At 36.8% G+C, this 22,188-nt stretch overlaps 1 protein-coding gene across 1 annotated transcript; it reads right to left on the reverse strand.

Annotated features, from left to right (window-relative positions):
* Positions 1 to 1,117: 1,117 nt before the first annotated feature.
* LOC108559436 (FK506-binding protein 2) lies at positions 1,118 to 15,868 on the reverse strand. The gene is made up of 3 exons (XM_017916732.1): positions 15,519 to 15,868; positions 1,631 to 1,907; positions 1,118 to 1,420 (listed from the first exon to the last, which is right to left on the reverse strand). Exons 1-3 carry the CDS (start codon positions 15,692 to 15,694, stop codon positions 1,238 to 1,240), a joined length of 636 nt encoding a protein of 211 aa, XP_017772221.1. The 5' UTR covers positions 15,695 to 15,868; the 3' UTR covers positions 1,118 to 1,237.
* Positions 15,869 to 22,188: the final 6,320 nt, after the last annotated feature.

Here is a 22,188-nt window from a genome sequence, read left to right on the forward strand (position 1 = left end):
ACTCGTATGAAAGCTGAATGTCTCACCTTTCCAACGAGCCCACTGGTATCTTCTGTATTGCCGCCGAGTCGCCTGCTATGATGCTTTAGAAATTGGAAAAAAAGTGAATAGAATTTGTCAAAAAATGGATGTAATTCAGTTTTTCGATAATAACTCGAAAAGTAATAAACTTTTTTATGATTTTATTTCATAATCAGATGCATGCAAACGTTGCGCAACTTTTTATGAAACAAAATTAAAGTTACGTAATGCTCGTTACGTAACATTGAAACGACGTTTTTTTCGATTTTTTTTCAGTTTTTTGTGAATTTCTCGACAACCCCTTACGATAATTACATCATCGACCACTCGTATGAAAGCTGAATGTCTCACCTCTCCAACGAAACTACAAAAATCTTTGTGTTTTTACCGAGTCGCCTGCTATGAGCTGTAGAAATGAGTAAAAAAGTGGATTTATTTAAAAATCGCTCGAACTCGAGAAGTTAAATAAATGTATATTTGTTTTAACTATTTTATACTTGCAGTTATGTTATGTAACAATTTCAAATTTAGTATTTGAAATTGTTACATAAGCTGTTTTTAATTATTTATCTCAATCATTATATAAAAAATAAAAACGGAATAAATAATCAACATCAACAATTTTAAGTTCGTTTTGTTTTCAATTCATTTATTATTTTATATAATTAACAACGGATTTTACAAAAAAAAAAAGAAAAGAAAATATAGGAGGCGCTTCTCAAATACTCCTCGCAAAAAATAAATGTATAAATTAAATAAAACTCTTTCCTTCTCGTACGGAACGGAAATAAACTAAATAGGAGAGAGAGAGGGAGAGGAAGAAACGATTGTATTCATCATTTGCAAAGAAAAAAGTTATAAGGAATAATTATAATAATAATAAAGAGAACAATATTATATATAAAAAAGAGAGAACATTACTATTTGCAACATTATAACATCTTATAAATAATAAATATTTGAAAGGAGGGGAGGAAGGGGGGGATTTGAAACAAAAAAAAATAATTGAAACCTAATCGTTCGTGTGTTGCCACCGATGGAAAAAAAGTTCGTTTTCTTCGTAGTAGCTTAATTTCTATTCAGTCATTAGGTTTAATTTTCTCATTGTTTTCCTTCATATCCTTCGTTTTTCGTACGTTTAAAAAAATAATTGATAAGTTTAGTTTGAAAGGGGGGTTGATTTTTGTTTGTTCTTGTTATTGGATGATGAAGTGCGTTAGAGCTCGTCGTGTTTTGGGCCGGAGAACTCCTCGTGCGAGATGTATCCGTTCTTGTCTTTGTCCTCGTGCTGGAAGATCTCCTCGACGAGCTTGTCGTGATCAGCGAGCATGCTCTTCACTTCTTCGCTCTGGTTCTCACCGTCGGCTGCTACCATTTGCTTCTTCAGGTATTCACTCACCTAAACAAACAAACAAACATTAGTTAAAAGTTCTCTACAAATTATTAAAACACACATCCAAATAAATCTACGTTTCGCAAATTAAATTATTGAATAATAGAAGATGTAGTAGTTGTTGTTGTTGTTAATAAGTTAGTCACGTTGCGGGTTAAGCGACCAGACGAGTAGATATAAAAAAAAGCTGGGCTGAATTCTTACAAAGACTTTTACCTCCTCACGACTGAGCATGTTGTTCTGGTCGGCGTCGATCTCCTTGAAGACGTTAGTGGTTGGTGGTGTATCTCCGATGTTGATGAGTTCGACCTCGAAGTGAAGGGTGGCACCTCCGGGGATGACGTTTCCGGCTCCCCTTTCGCCGTAAGCGAGACCTGGTGGAATGACCAGCTTCCTCTTCTCGCCGACGCACATGTTGGTCAGACCCTGATCCCAACCCTTGATCACCTGTCCGACGCCCAACTGGAACGAGAACGGCTGATCCCTATCAAAGCTGCAAACAAACGAAACATAATTTATTTATTAGAATTACTAGTTGACTTCGATTTATGCATTCTGAAGATGACGTATATGCAGATGAGACGCGCTCAATCTGAATTCGAAATGCGAACAGAGCTTAATCTTAATTTAGTGGATTTTCGTCGGCGAGCAGAGATGATCATCGCACCGTCGGGGCCGTCGCGGCCTCATTTATAAATCATGCAACGGAACGCAAAAAAAAAAAAATGTCATCATCCTCCGCCAATAAAGTGAGCAGGTTGCAAAACGCAAAAAGAAAATAAAAACCTTCTTTTTCCTTCAAGTCACAACTTTCAAACGACACGATGATTATTATTACATCCATACTATATCAGATTAGTTGAGATTCTATTGTATCTTGCAAATATCTTATAGAACTATTATTTGCCATGAAATTAAGGAAATATGATGTTCCTCGGTGTATTGTACTATATACATTTACTGCATATTGCGAGCGTATCCATTCAATCTATGTGGACTTTTGCCATGCATCCGGATAAATTAAGCGAGTTTTTTTTTTTGGTTGCCTTTATTTCGTGAACTTTTATTCATTTCCAAGTTTGTTCGGGAGAAACGGAAGCGCAGTGCACACATACACACATGCAGAGAGAGAGAGAGAGACGACGTGTGCTGTTTCGGGGACTCCACTTCTGTATGCATGACTTTCTTAAATATTTAATGCCCTTTTGTACCGTGTCGCAGGGATATGGAATAGCGTAGCACACGGAGTGTCCTCCACGTCCTCCAACCCATCGACCCCACACTCCACTTCTCTCTCTACCATGCATGCACACTACACTCTACATCTATACTAACACACACATATGCAATAGTGTGTGTGTGTGTCCTTTACGTTTTTCGCGAGAAGAAACTTTCGTTCCTATTCCCTCTACTATCGTTACGCAACAGCCCAACATCTTTAAATATTAAATGGGAGTTTTTTAACTTTTCTTCGTCTCCTTTGGGCCGTTACGGGCAACGCTTGCGTTCTTTTCCATCTCCTCATCCTCATCCTACTCCTACTCCTACACAACCACCACATCCGCTTCTTCTTTGTCTTTTTTTCCAAATTCCAATAGAAACCAACGAAAAGACTAGCAAAAGAAAAGATCTGCGAGGGGATCCGCAATTATCGGCTTGTAAACATTTCGCATGGTGAAAACAAGAAGTAAAAGAAAGAAGGAAAACTCGCCGCTTGCATTATGCAAATTCGATCTAATTCCTACGGCGACTTTAAAGTCGGGATTTTCCTCGGTGAGCGCAAACGACTTCAAAGCCCAGAAATGCATTATGCATGTCCCTTATTTTCATTTTCCCTCCGACGAGCGGAAAAATGAAAGTAAACCAAATCCGTTGACGCTTTTTTTCTTGCGCATCCAATCAAAACCAATTCCAAAATCACTTAACACCCGCTTCAATTCATCAAACACGTAAACTTGCGATTTCTTTTCGTTAAGATTAACATTGAAAATCGTAGTTATTGAATGATGTAGAACTTGTTGTATACTATAATGATTAAATTCAACTAATTTCAGTGGAAACGATACTAAATTATTCGCAACGGTGAAAAGGAGAAGAAGAAAAGAAAAAACGAAAAGAGAGCTCCGTGTAAATATTTAGTTCAAGATTACAACTTTCTCAATTCGAGCGCGCGTTCTTCTTTTGCCTTTGTTTTCCAAAAGAGAAAGTCGGGGTGGGCGCGCGCGGTTTTCTCGCTCGCTCGGTTCGAAGGTCGCGGCCGTTTCTCCATTAAATTAACCCCAGGCCAGAAGGAAAATTAACCACGGAATAATAAAGTCACAGTGACACGACACGACACGACACAGGACGAGACGCAAGAAATGGGAAGGAAAACTTTTTTTTCCTCTCTCCCTTTTATTTTTATTTTTCCCTTCTGCAATAAAATTAATAAAAACCCGTGAGTAGCAGGAGGAAAGAAGGAAGGAAGGAAGGACGACCGTCGTAACTTTAATTAAACTCGCATTAAAACTTTCGGCATGGGAGACAGAATGAAAGAAGAAAGTGGACATACATACACATAGACGACTACTCGAGAGCGAAAACACGGAAAGAGAAAAGCGCAAACTTTTGAATATCAAATCTTGGGGAAACAAAGTTTCGCCTTTAATATTTCAGTTAAATGTTATGCGAGTTTCATTCGTTGCGTTAATTCGTCTTTTGAGGGTGGAAGATTTATTACCGCATTTGCATATTCTATTAGAAGAGAACACTCATATTTATTATTACACCAACAAAAAAAAACTATTACATTAATAATTGTTCCAAATATTGAAGCGTATTTTTTGAAATTCTTTGGATTCGCTTTAATCGTGCAAACGGATTGCAAAAAGTAACAGCTTTCAGAATAACACACGAAACTGAAAAGACAAGAAGTCTTTTGGGGGTGGCGGAGTGGTAGCAATTTGCGTGCGGTCGACTCTATTTTCTTTCGAGACACATTAAGAGTTGCTGTTTCGCAATGTCTTCGGAAAAAAGAAACGCCGACGGGGAAAATGGAAAGAAATTGATGCTGAATGGGAAAAGGTAGTGAAGGAGGAGGAGGAAGAAGCGAGCACACACGTATTGGCTTTTAGCTTTTCATGTCGATCAAGCAGAATATTAACGCACGGTTAAGCAAATTGGCTCTTCTCAAAAGAGGAGGGAAAACAGCGACAAGAGGCGAAAAAAAAAAGATAAGAAAAGAAGAAAAGAAAAGAAGAAAAGAGAACGCGACGTCGCAACGACACAGCAGAGGAGATGAATCCGCATATCCACTTCGTTTTCCTTCTTTATTTCATGTTATTATATGTTATTCTTGTGTCGAGTGTGTTTATAGCGTGTTAGGTAGGAGAGCGACTGGCTAATTGCTTTTCGGAAATTTCGGCGACAAAGGTTTCCCGTGTTCGGCGTCAAGTCGACCATCAAAAATTAACGGTCGAGCTCCAGACTTACGAGGACTGCCGGATGAATTACGTCGCTACCGGAAAATAAACTTAGTCCTCCTCTTCCTCCTCCATCCTCTCTGCAAACCTCCGATACAACCGGTGCACATGCACACGTTTCGAATGGATGGTCGGAGCGGTGGAAGAAGGAGGAGACCTTTTAAAATTTCAATAACTCTAAACCCAAACCGGAAAACTTTATTTGCAACAGCTCGCATCAATTATTCAATGAGCAGACTGCGAGAGGAGTTTTCCCTCATTTCGCGTTTTCCGATCAAATAGTTTTGGATCAATCGTGCGATGTACACAGTTTTATTATTTATTGCCGCCGCAGATTAGATATATCATGGAAAACGCCCAATCCTAACTTCTGATATTCCTAAAATGATAATTAATATAATGTAATTAATTACAAGGCTTCAAAATGATATAGAAATGAAATCACTTTACTTCATTCTTTGCAAACAGATGACACATTCCTGCATGAATACCATACTACCAAAGTTATGCAATAATTCTCGAAGGGGTTAATAATAAAATACCGCACCGCCGCTCTCGACCTTTTTCGTTCTTTCTCGGTGGTTTTTGGCGCATTTGGTTTCGTCTTTAATTAACATTTTCGAAAACTAATTAACATCGTTCCACCGGCGTCCGGTCAGCAGTAGTTATGTAAACCCTTCACCCACCCATCCACAAACCATCGGGACGGTTTACGGCCTTTATGCCCATGCGTTACGTGCTGCATATTCTCTTCTACTACCACCACCGCCCCACCGTCCCATACAAATTGCGAGTTTGATGGATCGGCCTGTATTTCCCCCGGGGCCGCTACATTACACAAGATTGGACAACTCGGGGATGCACGCGGCTAATCTCATGCCTAAACCAAAATTTACACTCTCAGACACATAAATCCGAACCTCCCAACCCCACACCCACTACACAAAATCATCCAATTATCACCCCGACACGATAATTACATCACACCATTTTTTTTTAATTTCACTGTTTATAGTTTAGAAGCGCCAAAAAACTAATCCCTATGTGTACGCGTTTATAAACCCTTTATTGTTACTATATACATATACGGTTTTAAACCGTGCAAACTTTTTCGCAATTAAACTTCTCGTTATTATTTGAACATTTGCCATGTTTCTCTCTCTCTCGTTAATTAGAGAGAGAAAAAGAGAGAGAAAAATAAAAGCAAATACCTCACATTGTGTGCGCGTGTATTTTGCGGAATAAATTGGGATTATATTTGTAGGTGAGTTGGGAGAGAGACTGCTGCGAGCACTAGATCAGTGTTATTCAACCTAATATTTTGACCAATATTCAATTAAATTATTTGACAAGTTACAAGGTACAATATGGATTTACATTAAGTACTTGTATAACAGATTTGAAAGAAAATGCACTAATTCTCGATTGGTTTATATTTGTATAAAAGAACCATTTCTAAGATTTTATCCGTTTACAATTTTTTTTGTTGGAAATAAGCGACCAATAGTTTGTGACCCGATCGTTAGAACCAATAGGAATTGTTAATAACGAAAAGAGTCGGGGATGGCCAATCCTTCCTTTAGCGTTTAGCGACATGATTTGCAGCTGCAACTACAGATCTATATCGCGACGCATACAAAAACGTTTTCGTATAGAAATCGTCCAATTTCTTATAACTGTCTTATCTTTATTTCCTTTTCGTCGCCCAATAACAATTGATCAAATGTTCATAGCAACCTGTCCGAAGGTGCAAAAAGGTTAAAGAACACTGCAATAGAGTTTGCAAATAAAAAAAAAAGAGACAAACGTAGGCAGGCAGTGTTCCACAATAGTGGAATAAAATGTAAAAGTAAAGAGGGACGACTACATGTATTATACATACATTACACGAGAAACCGCGAACTGCCGCCGCAGGGAACGATGAAAATAAATAAAACGAAGACGAAAAAAGAAGAAAAAAAAATTTTGCAGTGCGAGGGTGGTGAACAAAAATAAATGAGAGGAAAGAAACGTATTGCAGATGAGAGAGGAATGGCGATAATATACAATGCCATCTTAAACCCACTCCGCAAAGTTGCAACTTACATTACTATGTAATGGAAAACGTCAGTGCTCCGTGAAAAATACGATGAATAATTTAAAACTGGCGAGAGGCGTCGGGACAGTTTTACTTTCCTCTCGTTCTTCTCTTCTCTTCTCTTCTCTCTACTCTTTTCTGGCAAGCAAGATCCTAGTGTCAATCAAAAGAGTGAGAGTATTATTTCCAGTTGCACATTAATTAATTAATCTAATTGTGTGTTTGAATATATTTTTGGTTTTATTTCGGTTTGGTTTTCGGTTATCCAGTTTCGTAGAGCGTCATGCGGATAGAGCCGACGCCGGTCGATGTTAAGCCCCGTTATTCGTTGAATTTTTCAGAGACACCGCTGAAATATTCACCGTCTGCAATATTTAGTTAATGACATGAACTTGCGGCCTAAAACCCTCCCAACTCACTCACTCACTCACTCACCCTAGTCTCTTCCATCTCTCTGAACGGAAACTGAACTGGACCAAACCGCGGTCAAGTTAAAAAATGCATCATCCATCCATCAATTCACCCAGTTTTCGGCTGAACGATTAATTTTATGCAAATTGTGACAATCAATGATTATTAATGTGTGTATTAATTATATAAATTGTCCTATGATAATCAATGTAAATTACATCAAGATGAGTAAATTTCTTCTTCAAAAAAAAAACATAATTTCGTTTGGTAAAAATTCGAAAATCTATATTAATTTTTATATATGCAGCACTTGTAATGTATGGTGGTGGTAGTACATTGAAATCCTTTCAGTTCGTCATTAATATTACATAATAAACATTTAGGTCAAAACTTTTTATCAATTTTCACAGAGAGCATACAATTTTTTTGACAAAAATCTTAACATTTTGCACACAAATTCAAGTATTCATTGACTACAATCATGGATTACTCTGCGCATACATTTATATTTTGTTTTTTGTGCACTTCTTCCATTTTCCCGTTAAATGTTAAATTGGATCAGAGACTACCTAATTGCACTTGATGCTGCTGCACACTCAATTTTCGCTTTGTTTTTATTTGGGACGGGCGCCGCACACCAGTTTATTTATTTAACGTTTCCTGGGCGCAATTAAATTTCGATCTGCCAACCGTCGAGATTGATAGGCTTGTTTAATGCCGTTTTATCTGCTACATGTGTAACAATCTCATTACAGCTCGCTCGTGTGTGTGTGTGTTTTTTTTATTATTTTCTCCCCTCTAATTTTGTTTCTCTATTTTTTTTTCTTCTTCACGGATAAATGGATGGGATGAGTCTGTATGCTTGTGTATGTATGTTTGGTGTTTCTGCTAGAAGGATGGATGGATGGATGGGTTAAATAATTATTTTGTGTGTTTGGGGTCGTGTGTTTATTGTCGTGTTTGTACGTTGTTACGAGTGTGTTTTGTGTGTACATGTATATGTGTATGTTGGCCCTTTTGGCCGCGATTTGCTTGACGTTTGGGGCGCGACAGCAGCAATTTGCGGGACGAACCGCACACGCCTATTGCATTTGCATTGTTAATTTTCCGCAAACGCAAACTCCGCTAACCGAATTATGCACGAACGCACAGGTGTCATTTATAACCTGGCATGTGTGCATCGCACGCGCTCGCAATAATCGCGTCATCGGATCAACCCTTTACCAAACAAACAAAAAAAAAACGAACAAACAAACAAACGGTAACAATATAGTTTTGTTTCTTCTGCGGATGGGGATGAGTAAATTAGAAATAAAAAATGTATGTTTAATTTCATAATAGCGAATTGAAATTACTCTTCAAAATCTATAATAAATATCATAATAAAAAGGAATGAGGTAAATTGATTAATCGTCACCGTTGTGAGCAAAATAATAGGCGTCAGTTGCGGCAAGAATTGATAGATGGCATTTTTCGATTCGGATGCGGTGGATGTACAAAGAGGAAGGAAAGAAGGAAAGGAACGCGCGCGAACAAACAGCTCGTATTTGCGAAGGTCTCGAGAGTAGATTGGAGTTCAATCAGTGCACTCCTTCTCTTCCTCCGAAGGGATTAGCGGTCGCCTCTCTCCACAGAATCCTTCCAGATTGTTGGATTAAAGAAAATGAGATTCTTCGTCATCTGACCACATACACACACAGACGCTAAGCTAACACCGAGTGTCGTTCTCGAACGTTGAAAGGATAAGGCTACATTTTTTTAATTGAAATAGATCGAAAAGTTTCCGAAACTTACACAATTTGGGGGAAATTTAAAAAAAATTATCAACGTCGGTACACTTTGCAATAATTTCCCTATCATAATTAGCAACTATAAATAAGATTTTCGCATTTTAGAAACTTTCAGAGACAAATCTCTGTGTATGTGCTCCGCGTTTAATTTTCTCCACTCGTTCATTACATTTTTTTTTGTGCATGTGAAAGCTATGCACGGCCATTAAAAATTCCTTTTCGGTTGACAATTTAGCGGAGAAGAAAATATGTTGATATGCGACGCGAAAGGAGCATCGTTCCGAGCGTTTCAAAAAAAAAGCCGCCGCAAAAGTATCTTTGATGAAGGGTGAGAGTACAAAAAAAAGAAAAAAAGAAAAGGGAGAGACGTCGACGAGCGTTAATTATTTCTATTTATTTACGTTTCATCCTCTGCTTCTTTATTTATTAACGTGTGTGTTTTTTTTGCTGCGGCGGCGGCTTCTTTTCAAAGAATCCCGGTCCCTGTCGAAACATTAGGCAACGCTTTTAACCGGCGCGCATTAAAGGTTACGTAACGCCGCATGCAGTAATTCGCTTCAATCCTCAACTCAAAAAGCAATATAATCCGGAAGTTTCAATGGGGGGTCGACGCCGTGTTGCGGAGCTCCAACTTTCGACAATAATTTCAACTGGAATTAACCCACAATGTTCCACTCTTCACTACTGCCACCCAACTCCCAAAGGCATGAGCAACAAATGATCTGATTAGAAAAGTTGGATCACAAACTATATATTCTGTCGGAGCAGCAGCAGACTGAAATATTAAGGATGTTCAGTATGTGAGTGTGTGTATTCACAGAGGTTGATGATGAACGTTAACCGTTCCTTCGTTTAAACCATACAACCCCACCCGTGCGTTATTTATTCAAATGCGAAGAAGAAAGGAAACAAAGGTGGAGGCGCCGGGCATGAGGAAACACTTGGCTTACTCCACTTATAACAGTGTAAACAGAGAGTTAAAGCCGCGTTTAAGAATTTCGCTCTTGAGCTCCTCCACCCCGAGCCTTAAATTATGCAATGTTCGCGTAAACAACGCAAAACACCCCCAAAAACCAGCACAACGTAATACACACGCAATTTTTTATTCCGAAGGCAACACAATAAAGCTGCCGTCTGCAGACTACGTACATATGTACAAATTTTAAGGTCTTAGTCTGCGCGCACACATGTATGAATATAGTTTGTTAGCGATGCCGCGTTAATGGCTCGAATATTCCGTTAAATTGCCTTTGTCGCGCCTCCCATGACACGACCGCTTAAATAACGGTTCAATTACCGGCGAAACACGTATAACGACTTCCTTATTTTAACAATTTTCCAATAATGCAACATCTCTAAATCCACATATAAACTACAAGTCTACATAATAATACCAATTTTTGCAATAAACCAATTAACTTCTAATTAATTCACTTCATATAATATTCTATTTAATTGCAAGAACGAAAACAACTAGGTTTATAAATATACCAAAGGAACACCGCATCCGAGACGAAACATAAGCAGCAAGAGGTGTAAATTTGCAAAGCGGAATTGATCCACCGTAAGATCATTGCCTCGAAGTAGAAATTTAGTATTTCGTATTCAATACAAAATAGATTCAAATCCAAGTCAAATTTTATCGCGTTAGCACAACTGAAGAAGTGCTAATTTACTAATAGTATTATAAAAAGTGTTGTGTAATGAATTGCAGTTGCATAATGCATAAAAACAAAGTGCAACAATCCGTAGAAGACGCTTATCTTGTTATTCTCATCATCGTCATCGTTGCTTCTTTCTATTTATCCTCGGTCCCATTTCTCGCGTTGAACTATAACAATTTGAATTTTAGATTGCGCGAAATGGAACGAAACATAGATTACGCGATGCCCCGTCGAGCATATTTACTTAACTCCTTTTTCTTCGTCCGAAACGGAACGCATCATCGTCCATTCGACTGTACAATATTCACGGTAAATCCGCAGTAAACCGACGAAATCATTCCCATTTAGTTGGATTATCCTCGCAAGCATTATAACTTGGCTAATAATTAATTTTCGCCGCAGCTTACACGACGCCCCCACAACAATCTCATATATTTATAAGTTCGCATCTCAACATCCGTCGTCTCCTCTACAAACTGTAATCCTCACAGCATCATCAACAAGAACAACAATATGCAAAGAAAGAAAAAAAAACGGTAAAGACAACATCCCGTTAGATAGATGTAAATTACGTATTCTTTTGGAATTTTATTGGTTGTAACCCAAACTTTTGCATCGATCCTCGTTTGGATGGAAAGAGAGAAAAAGTGAGTGGAAGGTGTGACAATGACCATCCGCGATGAGGAGGATGCCATTAATTGGGTTTCGCGTCACGTTTGGGTTCGAAAAATGATCGCGCCTCGGCTTATGGGCTGTAACGGATTTATGATTAGATCAAAAATCCATTAATTCAATCCGCCTCGCGTAACCATCGAATTACGACTGCAACAAACGCGCACAGAGTTCGGCACCCCGGATTAACCGTAAATTGACTTCGATGAACCAAACAAAAACGCCCAAACCAAACAAACAATTGTACACACTTCTTCGGTTCACGGTGTTTCCCACGCACATCCGCATCCGCTAATCAAATTAGAAAGCACCAGTATGTATTCATGGTAATTATCAGGAAACACAGTTGACAGTTTTAACACTTTCAATTGTAATTGAAGATACGTAAACATAAATTTCAAAGACTTACAACAAGAAAATCAATTGCTTCAAGATTTTAGAATCTTTTCTTACTAAATTAGACAACATCATATGAAGTGTATTCTTTCAGGAAACGAACTAAACTGAGAATCCCATGTAAACAAAGATTAATCTTTATATATAGATTATCTTAGCAAGAAGTACAAGTATATTAATACTCTCTTAGCATCTTCATCAATAATTACAAATAATGACACGTGTAAAATGTAAATCTAAAATTATGCAAAAACAAGATGCAAATAAAATATAAAATAATTCAGATTACTTTGCACAATCGTTGAAATTCCTTCGAAACGGATTTTGCACGTCGCCCGCAATTAATTGCGAGAGATTCATTCAATTCGAACCAACAATCGCCGTTTAATTTGCGGTTTTATGAAAATTTCCGAACCGTTTCGCCGTTGAAAATTAATTACGTTTCACGATTTTAACAAGGGTTGATTGCGGCGTCACAAAAAAAAACAACAACAACAAACAAATGAGAGTGCGTGCACGGACGAAAAGTTGTTTCGGATTATTTTAACACGCAGGAAAAGTTGAAATTAGTTTCGACGACGCATCATCTGCGGATTCGCTCCAATTAAATTTCATTTCATTACAGAACGAAAATAAATAAACACTAACGAAACCGAAACTTTAAACAGAGCAAACAAAAAAAACAACAACAAGAGAAGAGAACGTGAAAAGCTTCAAGAGAAATAACAATAAGTATAAGGGAGGATTTCGGTTCGTGTCCCAGAAAAAGGACATTAATAACGGGCGCCACCGTCGGTCCTGTCAACACGACGAAATCCTCTCTTGCCATGGGGAGAAGGTGTGTTTTACGAAAATTCTTGTAGCTGTAAAAAGGGGGAGTAGTGTGTTGTTTTTATTTTTCTCTCGCTCTTGTTTTTTTTAGGTTCTTAGTGGGGGGATGTGTGTGTGTGTGGTAAGAGGGAAATAAAAATTATGACAAGTGCCACACGTGAAACGAAATATTAAAGGCCATATATAAATTTTCATACAGTTTCTCAGCGAGGGTTGGTGGATTGTGAAGCGTGGCGAGAGGAAAGAGAAGAGTAGCGGTTTAGGTGCAGAGGAGGCAAGAGAGGGTGGAAAAGCGGTGTCAGTTTCCGGGAGTTTACAACACCTCTTCTTTCCAGGATTTGTAACGCATCCTGGGGGAAATGTAATGGTATTTCCCTGTTCCGACGCCACTCATCGCTCGCTTCCCGCGACCAAACACCAACAACCCAACCCTCGTCTACACACACACATCTTTCCTTACCCACCCGCTTAGATAACGCATACACATGCAACCGAGGAAGACTAAACGCCACTTACCGCCTCCCAATGCAAACACACACAAACATACACTTTACCACAATCAAATGAAAACTAAAACCATTCGTTTTGATACCGCACCATCCTGCAAGGGTGAATGGGAGTTAGTGTATCTGCTGCTTATGCTCTCGCTAATTTAAAACTGCATTAAACTTTACCATTAACTGCACTAAATATTCATTAATCAATTAAATCCCTAATTACAATAATAACGTGCATATTCATTAATTAATTCCATTCTCAAGCAAAGTACGCCATCATTCATTCACAAACTGTCAAACGCACATCACACCCATTATTACAGAAATACAATTTAAATCACAATTAATTACGTAATCTCAACTTTTAAAATATTTAAATTTCTTCTACAATTCTTATTGTAATCATTTAAAATTGTCAAACGCTTACTGCAATTAAAAACATTACCATTACAACACAACAATAACAATTTCTTTTGTCACTAGAATTAAGCTATCTTTTTTTATTGTTGTTTCATTCGCACGTAAAAACTTAATAGACACGGTTAAAATTAAATTATAGCATCATTACTTTTAGCATCAATTTCGAAACAATAGCATTTAATTAATATGCAATTTCCGCTCATACTAACACCGCAAAACTATGCATTTTTTTCTATTTACTAATATTATTAGTATTATTTCAATTTCGAAACAATGACGTTTAATTAGCTATAATTTTGAACTGCTCAAAGCAATGTATTGGTTAATTAAAACATCGACGCAGAGTAATTTCTTTTTTTCCTTTGGTTGAGAAACACACGATAATTAACTTTTTAATTTGTTGACCTTAAAAAACAAGTTTTATCTGATTGTAAAACGACATTTTTTTATGCTCAATTATTCACAATTTTTATGCAATTCTTTATCGTGTTTCAATTACGCGTTTATATAATTAAAAGGCATGAAGAAACTTTCGTCGCCCAATTAGGCATACAGCAACGTTTCAATTATGCTGGTGCTCACCTTTGCACAATTAGCGAAATCCAAGAAATTCAAGAATCCCGGTCACACAACCGCGCTTCTCTACACGCAAATGTTCATCGAATTCCACACAAATTCAAATGAAAAACATAACGACGATAATAAAGTAATTAAAAATGTACACACGATTCATCATCATTAACTTTGAAACATGTTTACGAGAAAGAAGAGATTTTCCATTGCGTTTTCTAAATAAATAGAAATTCGCTACGTACGTTTCGTTTCCAATTCGCGTTCATAATTGCTTTTAATTAATTGCAAAACTTTTTCCCCGAAATACTTTCTATATTTATTTATTTATACCTCAGCATCTTCATCAATATTCATCAATTCGATTTACTTAATTGAAACAAATTTTGTATTTTATGAAATCTCCAATACACATGATAGTAATATATTGAAGCTGACTATTATAAAACAGTTCTTCATTATATAAGCTTTGAGTAGTTGAATGACCCCCAAATATTCACGTAGACAGTAGAAAAAGGTCATTTACCCACACATGGAAATCTATGAATTTTTTTCAACGGTAAATTTTATGAGTCAAGAAGTCTCCTTGAATTTCCAATTCTTAAAATTTTCTAATGTAAATCGTATTTAAAATATTAATGAATAATTTTAATAATAGACATGAATCATTTGCTGCTTTTGCAGACATTCCTGAGATGAATATTAAGTAGTGATTCGTTTAAAAAGATGAAGAATTAAGTTGTCGAGAAACAAGAATGAGAATTTAAAAAAAAAATGTTCATGCAAACTTTACGAAGTGTGTCAAACTTCTGAGGGAAAGGGATTAAGTTTAATATTGAGATTCAAAGTTGATGAGTTATCTTTGGCGAACAGGATGGGATGTATGTATTATACAATTATATGTTTAAAGTTACGTATTGACACGGTTTACATGAACTGTGTGTAATCGTTATCGTACACTCAATAACAGAATATCTATGCTTATCATTGCCGCCTTCTCCTAAAGCGAAGCATCAGCAGCAGTAAATGTATTCAACCAAATTTCTGTTGCGGCATATGTTATGCAGACGCGTTTTTTTTGGTATGTGTAAACCCAATTAAGTATTCTATTTTTATAGAGCTATTCACGTTTTTTTTTTTCCAGCGTCGAATGCACTCCATTTTCGTTTCATTATTAACTGTTAGCGACTGGTATGCTTTTTGTTCCGAATGTAACCTTGATGCGGCCGGTTTTGTGCGATTTAATGAATTCGCGACCAGTTGGTCGATGTATTTACGCGTACAAAAAAAAATGAAAAATGGGTTTAAAATTTACCTGGAGTCAAATTTAGTGCCGTCGGCAAGGGTGCCGGTGTAGTGCATGGTCAGCATGTCTCCGTTCTTGCTCTTAACTTCGCATCCTTCGGGCACGCTCACCACGTCCACCTTGAGCTCCTCGGCGTGAGCCACGGCTACGGCGGCGACGATCACCACCAAGTGTAAAAGCTTCATTTCTATTCGATTTGATACGTGTTTACGTGGAGCGTTCAGATGTCTGTCTGTCTGTCTATATGTCTAGGCTGGGCTGGAGATGAGCTTGGAGGTGGTGGTCTTTCCACGCCGTGATCAACTTCGAAACTGGCGCAATGAACTCGCGCCACTTGCCACGACGCTTTTGCCTTTGCCACGCTGTTCCTCTCCAATCCAATCCGATCCACCGAGTCGCGCTGTTCCCGTCTCCCTTTGACCTTCGGAAGACGCGGCTCACCTCGCCGAGTGCAACGGAGATGGAGAGTCTAAAGAGCCACAGGTCGCGGTTCCATTGGACTGCACGGCCACGTGATTACCGCTACGTTTATCTACAATATTTCATTATCACCAGCATTATTATTATTATTATTAACATATACTCACAACACGAATCACTACAATAACAACAAAGAGGAGCAGATAAACATCCCAATTTCTGCAGATGACAGCATTTTCATGTTGCCTTGACCAGAAACTTTCTCCGAAGATGCTCAAGTTGGCTTCGACCAAAACAATTACTTTATACTCAAACCAATAACTTGCAAATCAACACGAAATACATTTAGCAACTTGGACAAGTACTTTTGCCCACACATCCAAACAACGTTTCTTCTACTTCGTGCAAATACTTTACATTTTTTTTATTTATTTCATCGTCTCTTGTCAAATTTGTTTATTAATTACAAAACACAATCGCGATTATGAAATTAAAAAAAAAATGGGCGTACTTTCATGATATACCAACCTAAGTGATATTAGTATTAGTTCATTATGGTGGTTACTCACGTAAATACAATTTTAACACATCCGTTTCCACTTAGACAACTTACAGAAGTACTTAAGTTTGCACACTATGCAAAAATTTAACTTGATTCGCTTCGCACAATTCATAAAACACTTTTGATGTCGACAAAACAATATTTGTTTATCTATTTACAAAAGAGAATCGCAATTTAAACAATGGCTGCTCGTACCAACTAAAATAAATAAAGTCACTAAAAAAACGATTACGTAACTGCACATTTAAGCAACAATTTTAATTCATTGCGAGCACATCCGTTCACGTTCAACGTGTATTTTTAAAACGCGAAGAATTACTTACAGTTGCACACAATATTTACGTTGATTCATTTCGAATACAAAACAAAATTTGTTTATTATTTACAAAAGACCATCGATAATTTAAAATAGACACCAACTTAAATCATGTTGACAAAATATTTCAATGTCAATAACAAAATTGATTACGTTTCATGATGATGTAGAAACGTCAAAATTTTTTCATTTGTTTCCTACGTCTATCTTGATAAATTTAACTTTCTCCAAAGCATTCTTAATTTGCAGCGAATATAGTTGCAATTTTCTTTTTCTTTTTTATTTGATGATGTAAACGAGTAACAATTTCGTTAGTTGAATGGTTCGAAAGAAGGACAACGACAGACAATAGTTTTAGCGAGCCGCTGTTTAATTAAGTGGGACGTCGGTAGAAAGTTATCTAATGCATTTAATTCGGCCTCCTCGTGTCATCCAGCCTTTTGTTTCTCGTCCGTAGATTAAACTCGAACTGTATGAAATGTACAAAAGAACTCGAAGTAATTGGGAGCGAAAACTAATAGAAAGAAACAGCAAAACTTTAATCAAATCAAAATTATAAATAATTAAATGATAAAAAGAAACATTAATATTTGTTACGTTTTTACTTTCGTTCAAGATAATGCGGTGATCGTAAAGTGAAGTATTAAACGTATGGAAAAACTGTGCAGAAACGTGACGAACTTTATTCGCGGAATGCACTTTATTTATCTCATCGATTTCTAATAGAAAACATTTCGGAAAGCCTACGGCGAGGAACGCGAGGACGACTCGAGAGTAAACAAGCGACGAAATTCCTACTCCTTTCTCTACGCTCGCTCCGGTAATTGCAATTACTTAGCAATTGGCCTTTTTTTCCTTCTATGAAGATGAAGATACTGAAATCTGTTCACTCTGGGCAAACAACCAAACCTTTCCCAGCTAATAAATTGTGTCCGATTGATTTATTTTGTTCGATATCCAATAAATGTTGCTTTATCAAATCTATTGACCCAAATCTATTGATTATGTTGTAATCTTATTATTAGATAAACAATTATTTCTATTATTATTTGAATAAATTGATCTAGACTAAATCCGAATGTTGTAAATGGAGCAGAAAAGGTGTGAGCATTTGCATTAATTCAAGTGACCTTTGGAAAATCCGGTATTCTTTTGTTTTTAGTTGTTGTTTATTAATGCAAAATGTTGTAATTCAGCGCTCTATTGTTTATAACGAATGCAGGAAACAGAAAAATCGATTAATAATTGTTACGATTATGTGCGTTTTTAATGGCAATTCATAGATAACTCATAGATTTTACAATTTTATTCCTTACAGTTTTAGCGCTAATTTGCATATAGAGTGCATAATATATCATTCCGTAATGTTCCCAAAAAATATAATAATAAAGTAAGTGTGAAGACACCTTTTTGTTCGAATGATGAAGGCCAAATACGTGATTTAAAATCGCGACGTTTAAAGATTTATTTAAAAACAAAAAATAAGTAAATAGATATGTTGTCGTGTTTAGAACGTTACGAATCGTGATTATGAGACATGAATGGTGATGGTAATTGAGTTCTTCGGTCAAGTGAAACATCTTCGCGATTACGTAACGAAATTTCCCTGCTCGTCGAAATGGAAAGTGAGTTGGCAATGCGCGACCGGAAGTACGGGAAACGCGTTCTTTTTTTTCCTCGACGAAATTCGCATATGAAATTTGAATATGACATTCGGAAACTTTCTTCGACCTCGACTTTCTTCCAGACGAAGAAGAAGATGTTGTTGTTGTTTGTTGCTGCTGCTGTTGTTGATGATGATGGTGTTGATGACGTCGATTCACGTACACTTTCGCATTTTGCGTGTGCTTTCTTTCAATGATCTCACGCGTCTGGAAAGTAATTGTTATTTGTTGCCCAATCAGTTAGAATTTCGGGTTGTAATTAATCGTTTATATTGTTATTATTTTTTTTGTTCCATTTGCTCGTAATTATTCAATAACGAAAACCAAACACACGCTACACCCAGTATTTGTTTAAACAAATATCCCGTTTTGCAAATGCAAACAACATCCGTCCGTCCGGTCGCTTTAATCGTGCTCAATTTATTGTATTATAAACTGTTTAATTGCTTCAAATCCATCGCGTTTCGGCAATTAGCTGAATTCTCGCATCCATCATCGTGGGCGGCCGCGACCGTTTTTATTTACTTTAGTTTCTCTCTCTCTCTCTAACACACACATACATCCACTTTTTTCGCCTGTATTTTATTCCCTTTAATAAATAAGGCTCATTAAATATTGAGTCCCGGACGGTTCTCTCTCCTGTGGAAACAGTTTTCTTTTGCCGCCCACAGTTTGCAATGCGAATGAGAGAAACGGAGATAATATGAGAGTAAACGAGAGAAAGAGAGAGGGTGAGTTGTGCAGGAGGATGATGGTATGTAGTTTTGTGGGGGAAAAAGGAGCCTTTTCCTCGGAAAATGTGTGTGTGTGCTCACTTTAATTCCGGGCCAAACTCCCAGAGTTTATGTCTGCATGCGGACATAGATATCAATTATCCGCCTACGGGCTGCACTTCCCGACGAATCCGGAAAACCTTACACGAATACAGTATTAGTTTATCCCCTAGCACGACAGATTTCCGAAGCGTCCATCAACGAACCAAAAACCAAAGAAATATGTACAAATCGTACACAGCAGTATATAATTGCAGTTATATGTTAGATGGATAAACTTTCATTAAACGCTTTCGAATTAAATATATTTATTTATTATCGCTTTGTTAATTTATTCTTTATTATGAATGCAAACATCACTAATATTTATTGCAAACGTACACATGAACATAGTGAGCTATAAATATAATTATAGCCATTTGAATAATCCTATACTACGATATTAAATTAAACATGGACGTACATTAAGTTGCCTAACATAATTAATAAAAATTGTTTGTCCAAATACAATGTGATTTGTTTATATTTATTTATAGAAACATAAATAAAAATGAATGTTGTAACAACATACAAATGGCTATTGACCATAGTCTTTCCGCCTGTATATATTTATATTATTTAAAATCCAGTTGTTACGTATAATTGTTTATATTATGTTAGCCCTTATTATTTTATACATGTGTATTTAAATAAGTCATTAAGACTTAGTACACATATCACTTAGGAAGATCACATAACTAATCATTGTGTAAGGGCTATTGTTAATCACCATTTTGTGCACAAATTCATAGGGCCAATCGATAATGACTACTAATATGTACCCTTATCTGCCTTTTCACTTTATGATTAGAGAAAGTTAGGTACTATATTCCCTTACTAAATATAATACTCCCACTATGCTAATTCACTACTACTACATATAACAGGATGTTTATGTAATGCAAAGGGAGTCAAAGTCCTAAAGAGTCCGAGTCTTAGTCCTCCCAAGTCCTAGTTAGACTCATAGTAACAAACCTAGCAACTAGAATCTAGACATAGAAGTTATTAATAATCTTCTAGTGAATTATTATAAAAACTCCAACTTCACCTCTAGAATTCCTTAAAAACTCTACTAGGACTCCACAACGAGATATTTCACAGTGTCCAGAGATATTTGAATCCCGGGTAAAATGACTCGAAAATTACGTAACTTACAGTTCGAGATTGCGTAGGAAGGGCGCCACCCTTATGTAATAAAGTCACCTAATTTTCATTAAATAACCGAGGAACGACGTTTCTCTTCAGTTTTTATTGAATTACTCAAGAACCTCGCATACTAATTACATCATATTAAAGCTGAAAGTCTCATTTTTCCCACTAGCAGCTTCGCCATTCGTTTACCTGCTACAACCTGTTTTCATTTTTAGTGACTTTCCAATTGTATTTTGTAAAAATCGCTGTTTTCCAATTGGTTATAGTATAGAACTTTTCTATGATTTTCTTGCATATTCAAGTGCGGGCAAGCGTTGTGCAACTTTTTACGTAACAAACGTTAGCACTCCAACGATGTTTAATTTTCACGTGATTTTTTTTTTCCAAATAACTTTTACAATTTTACAATTCGTCATTGCTAAAGAAGGGTGCTTACTCTGATGTCTTCAGTTTTTAGCTTTCTGCCATCCTTATGTTATGTAAGAAAAGTTGTCTGTTAGTTAAAATATTGGTAGTACAGGAGATTTTATTGCATAATCAGGTGTTACTCAATTTATCGTTGCTAAAGCATTATATATGTATCAAAGTTTCTGATATGTCTTCAGCATTTCGTCCAGATGTGTTAACTGGAAGGGCGTCGATCAGAGAGTTCGGTTAAACAATAATATAGGGTACGATAATGGACGAGTAATTGCGGCATCGGAATTCGCGGTGAATTGGTTTCGACGACCGCATCGAATGAACAAACGAACAGATAGTTAGATAGATGTATATATAGAGAGCAGCACATGCATATATGTAGTGATTATGTGTTTGTGTTGTTGTGTTGTTGAACATTTATAACATGATGTTCGCGTATTCATTGTGGACAAACAGCAGTAGCAGCAGCAGCAGCAGCAACAACAATCCCTGGGTGCAGCGCGATTCCCAATTTTCTATTTACATTTTCGATTATGCACGTAATGTGATTCGATTCCGTAATAAATTCGATGACAATTCGCAATTGCCGAAAAACCGACGATACAAAACCGTTATTACCGCACGGATTATCATCGTTAACGCCGGACGCGAATTGCATTTTCCATTAATTAAAAGCCATCGCGCACACAAACACACACACACGTCCATCGCAATCGCTATTTATTATTTAAATCTCTCGATCTCTCTCTCTCTCTCGTACATATTTATTATTATCATCATCATCATGAGCAGAATATAATCGTATGCAAAAAGCAAGGAAAATCCTTTAAGGTTTTTCATCGAAACACAACTGCAAACCGGTTATGCAATTATATAAAACTGTTAAACGTATTGCATTTGTTTTGTTCTTCCGTGCGGAACTGTTTGTAATCATATAATTCGAAAAATTTCATATTTACGTGCAGAAATCCTTCGTTTCCATGACAAAACAAAAAAAAACAATAACAGAATAAAACAGTGATAATATTGTTGTGGCGCCGATAAACCTGTTTTCCTGAATTCAATTAATCGCGTTTTCTCTGCCAGAAGGACGTTGTTCATAATTACTCTTTGTTCGCTTATTAATAATAGTAATGCATATGTTGTCCTACCTCATTATTATTCGTATGCATTATCCGAAAGCTTACGAAAGTGAAAATACACCGAAAGAAAGACAGAAAGAAAGACACGAAACTGTGAACGCTGCTTTTGGTTTTCCGTTCTTTGCTGGTTGCGTTAGATCGAAAGTGCAGTTTGTCGACTTGCTCAAATAAAGTTTCTTATTATCAAATAT

The sequence above is a fragment of the Nicrophorus vespilloides genome, unplaced genomic scaffold, assembly GCF_001412225.1.
Source record: "Nicrophorus vespilloides isolate i.1.1-1 unplaced genomic scaffold, Nicve_v1.0, whole genome shotgun sequence".
Lineage (NCBI taxonomy): Eukaryota > Metazoa > Arthropoda > Insecta > Coleoptera > Silphidae > Nicrophorus > Nicrophorus vespilloides.

Excerpts from the sequence above, each read along its gene's own strand:
- LOC108559436 (XM_017916732.1), bottom strand. The coding sequence starts at position 15,694 with ATGAAGCTTTTACACTTGGTGGTGATCGTCGCCGCCGTAGCCGTGGCT. Across the intron at positions 1,908-15,518 it reads GGCACTAAATTTGACTCCAG|CTTTGATAGGGATCAGCCGT; the intron begins GTAAATTTTAAA and ends GTTTGTTTGCAG. Across the intron at positions 1,421-1,630 it reads ACATGCTCAGTCGTGAGGAG|GTGAGTGAATACCTGAAGAA; the intron begins GTAAAAGTCTTT and ends TTGTTTGTTTAG.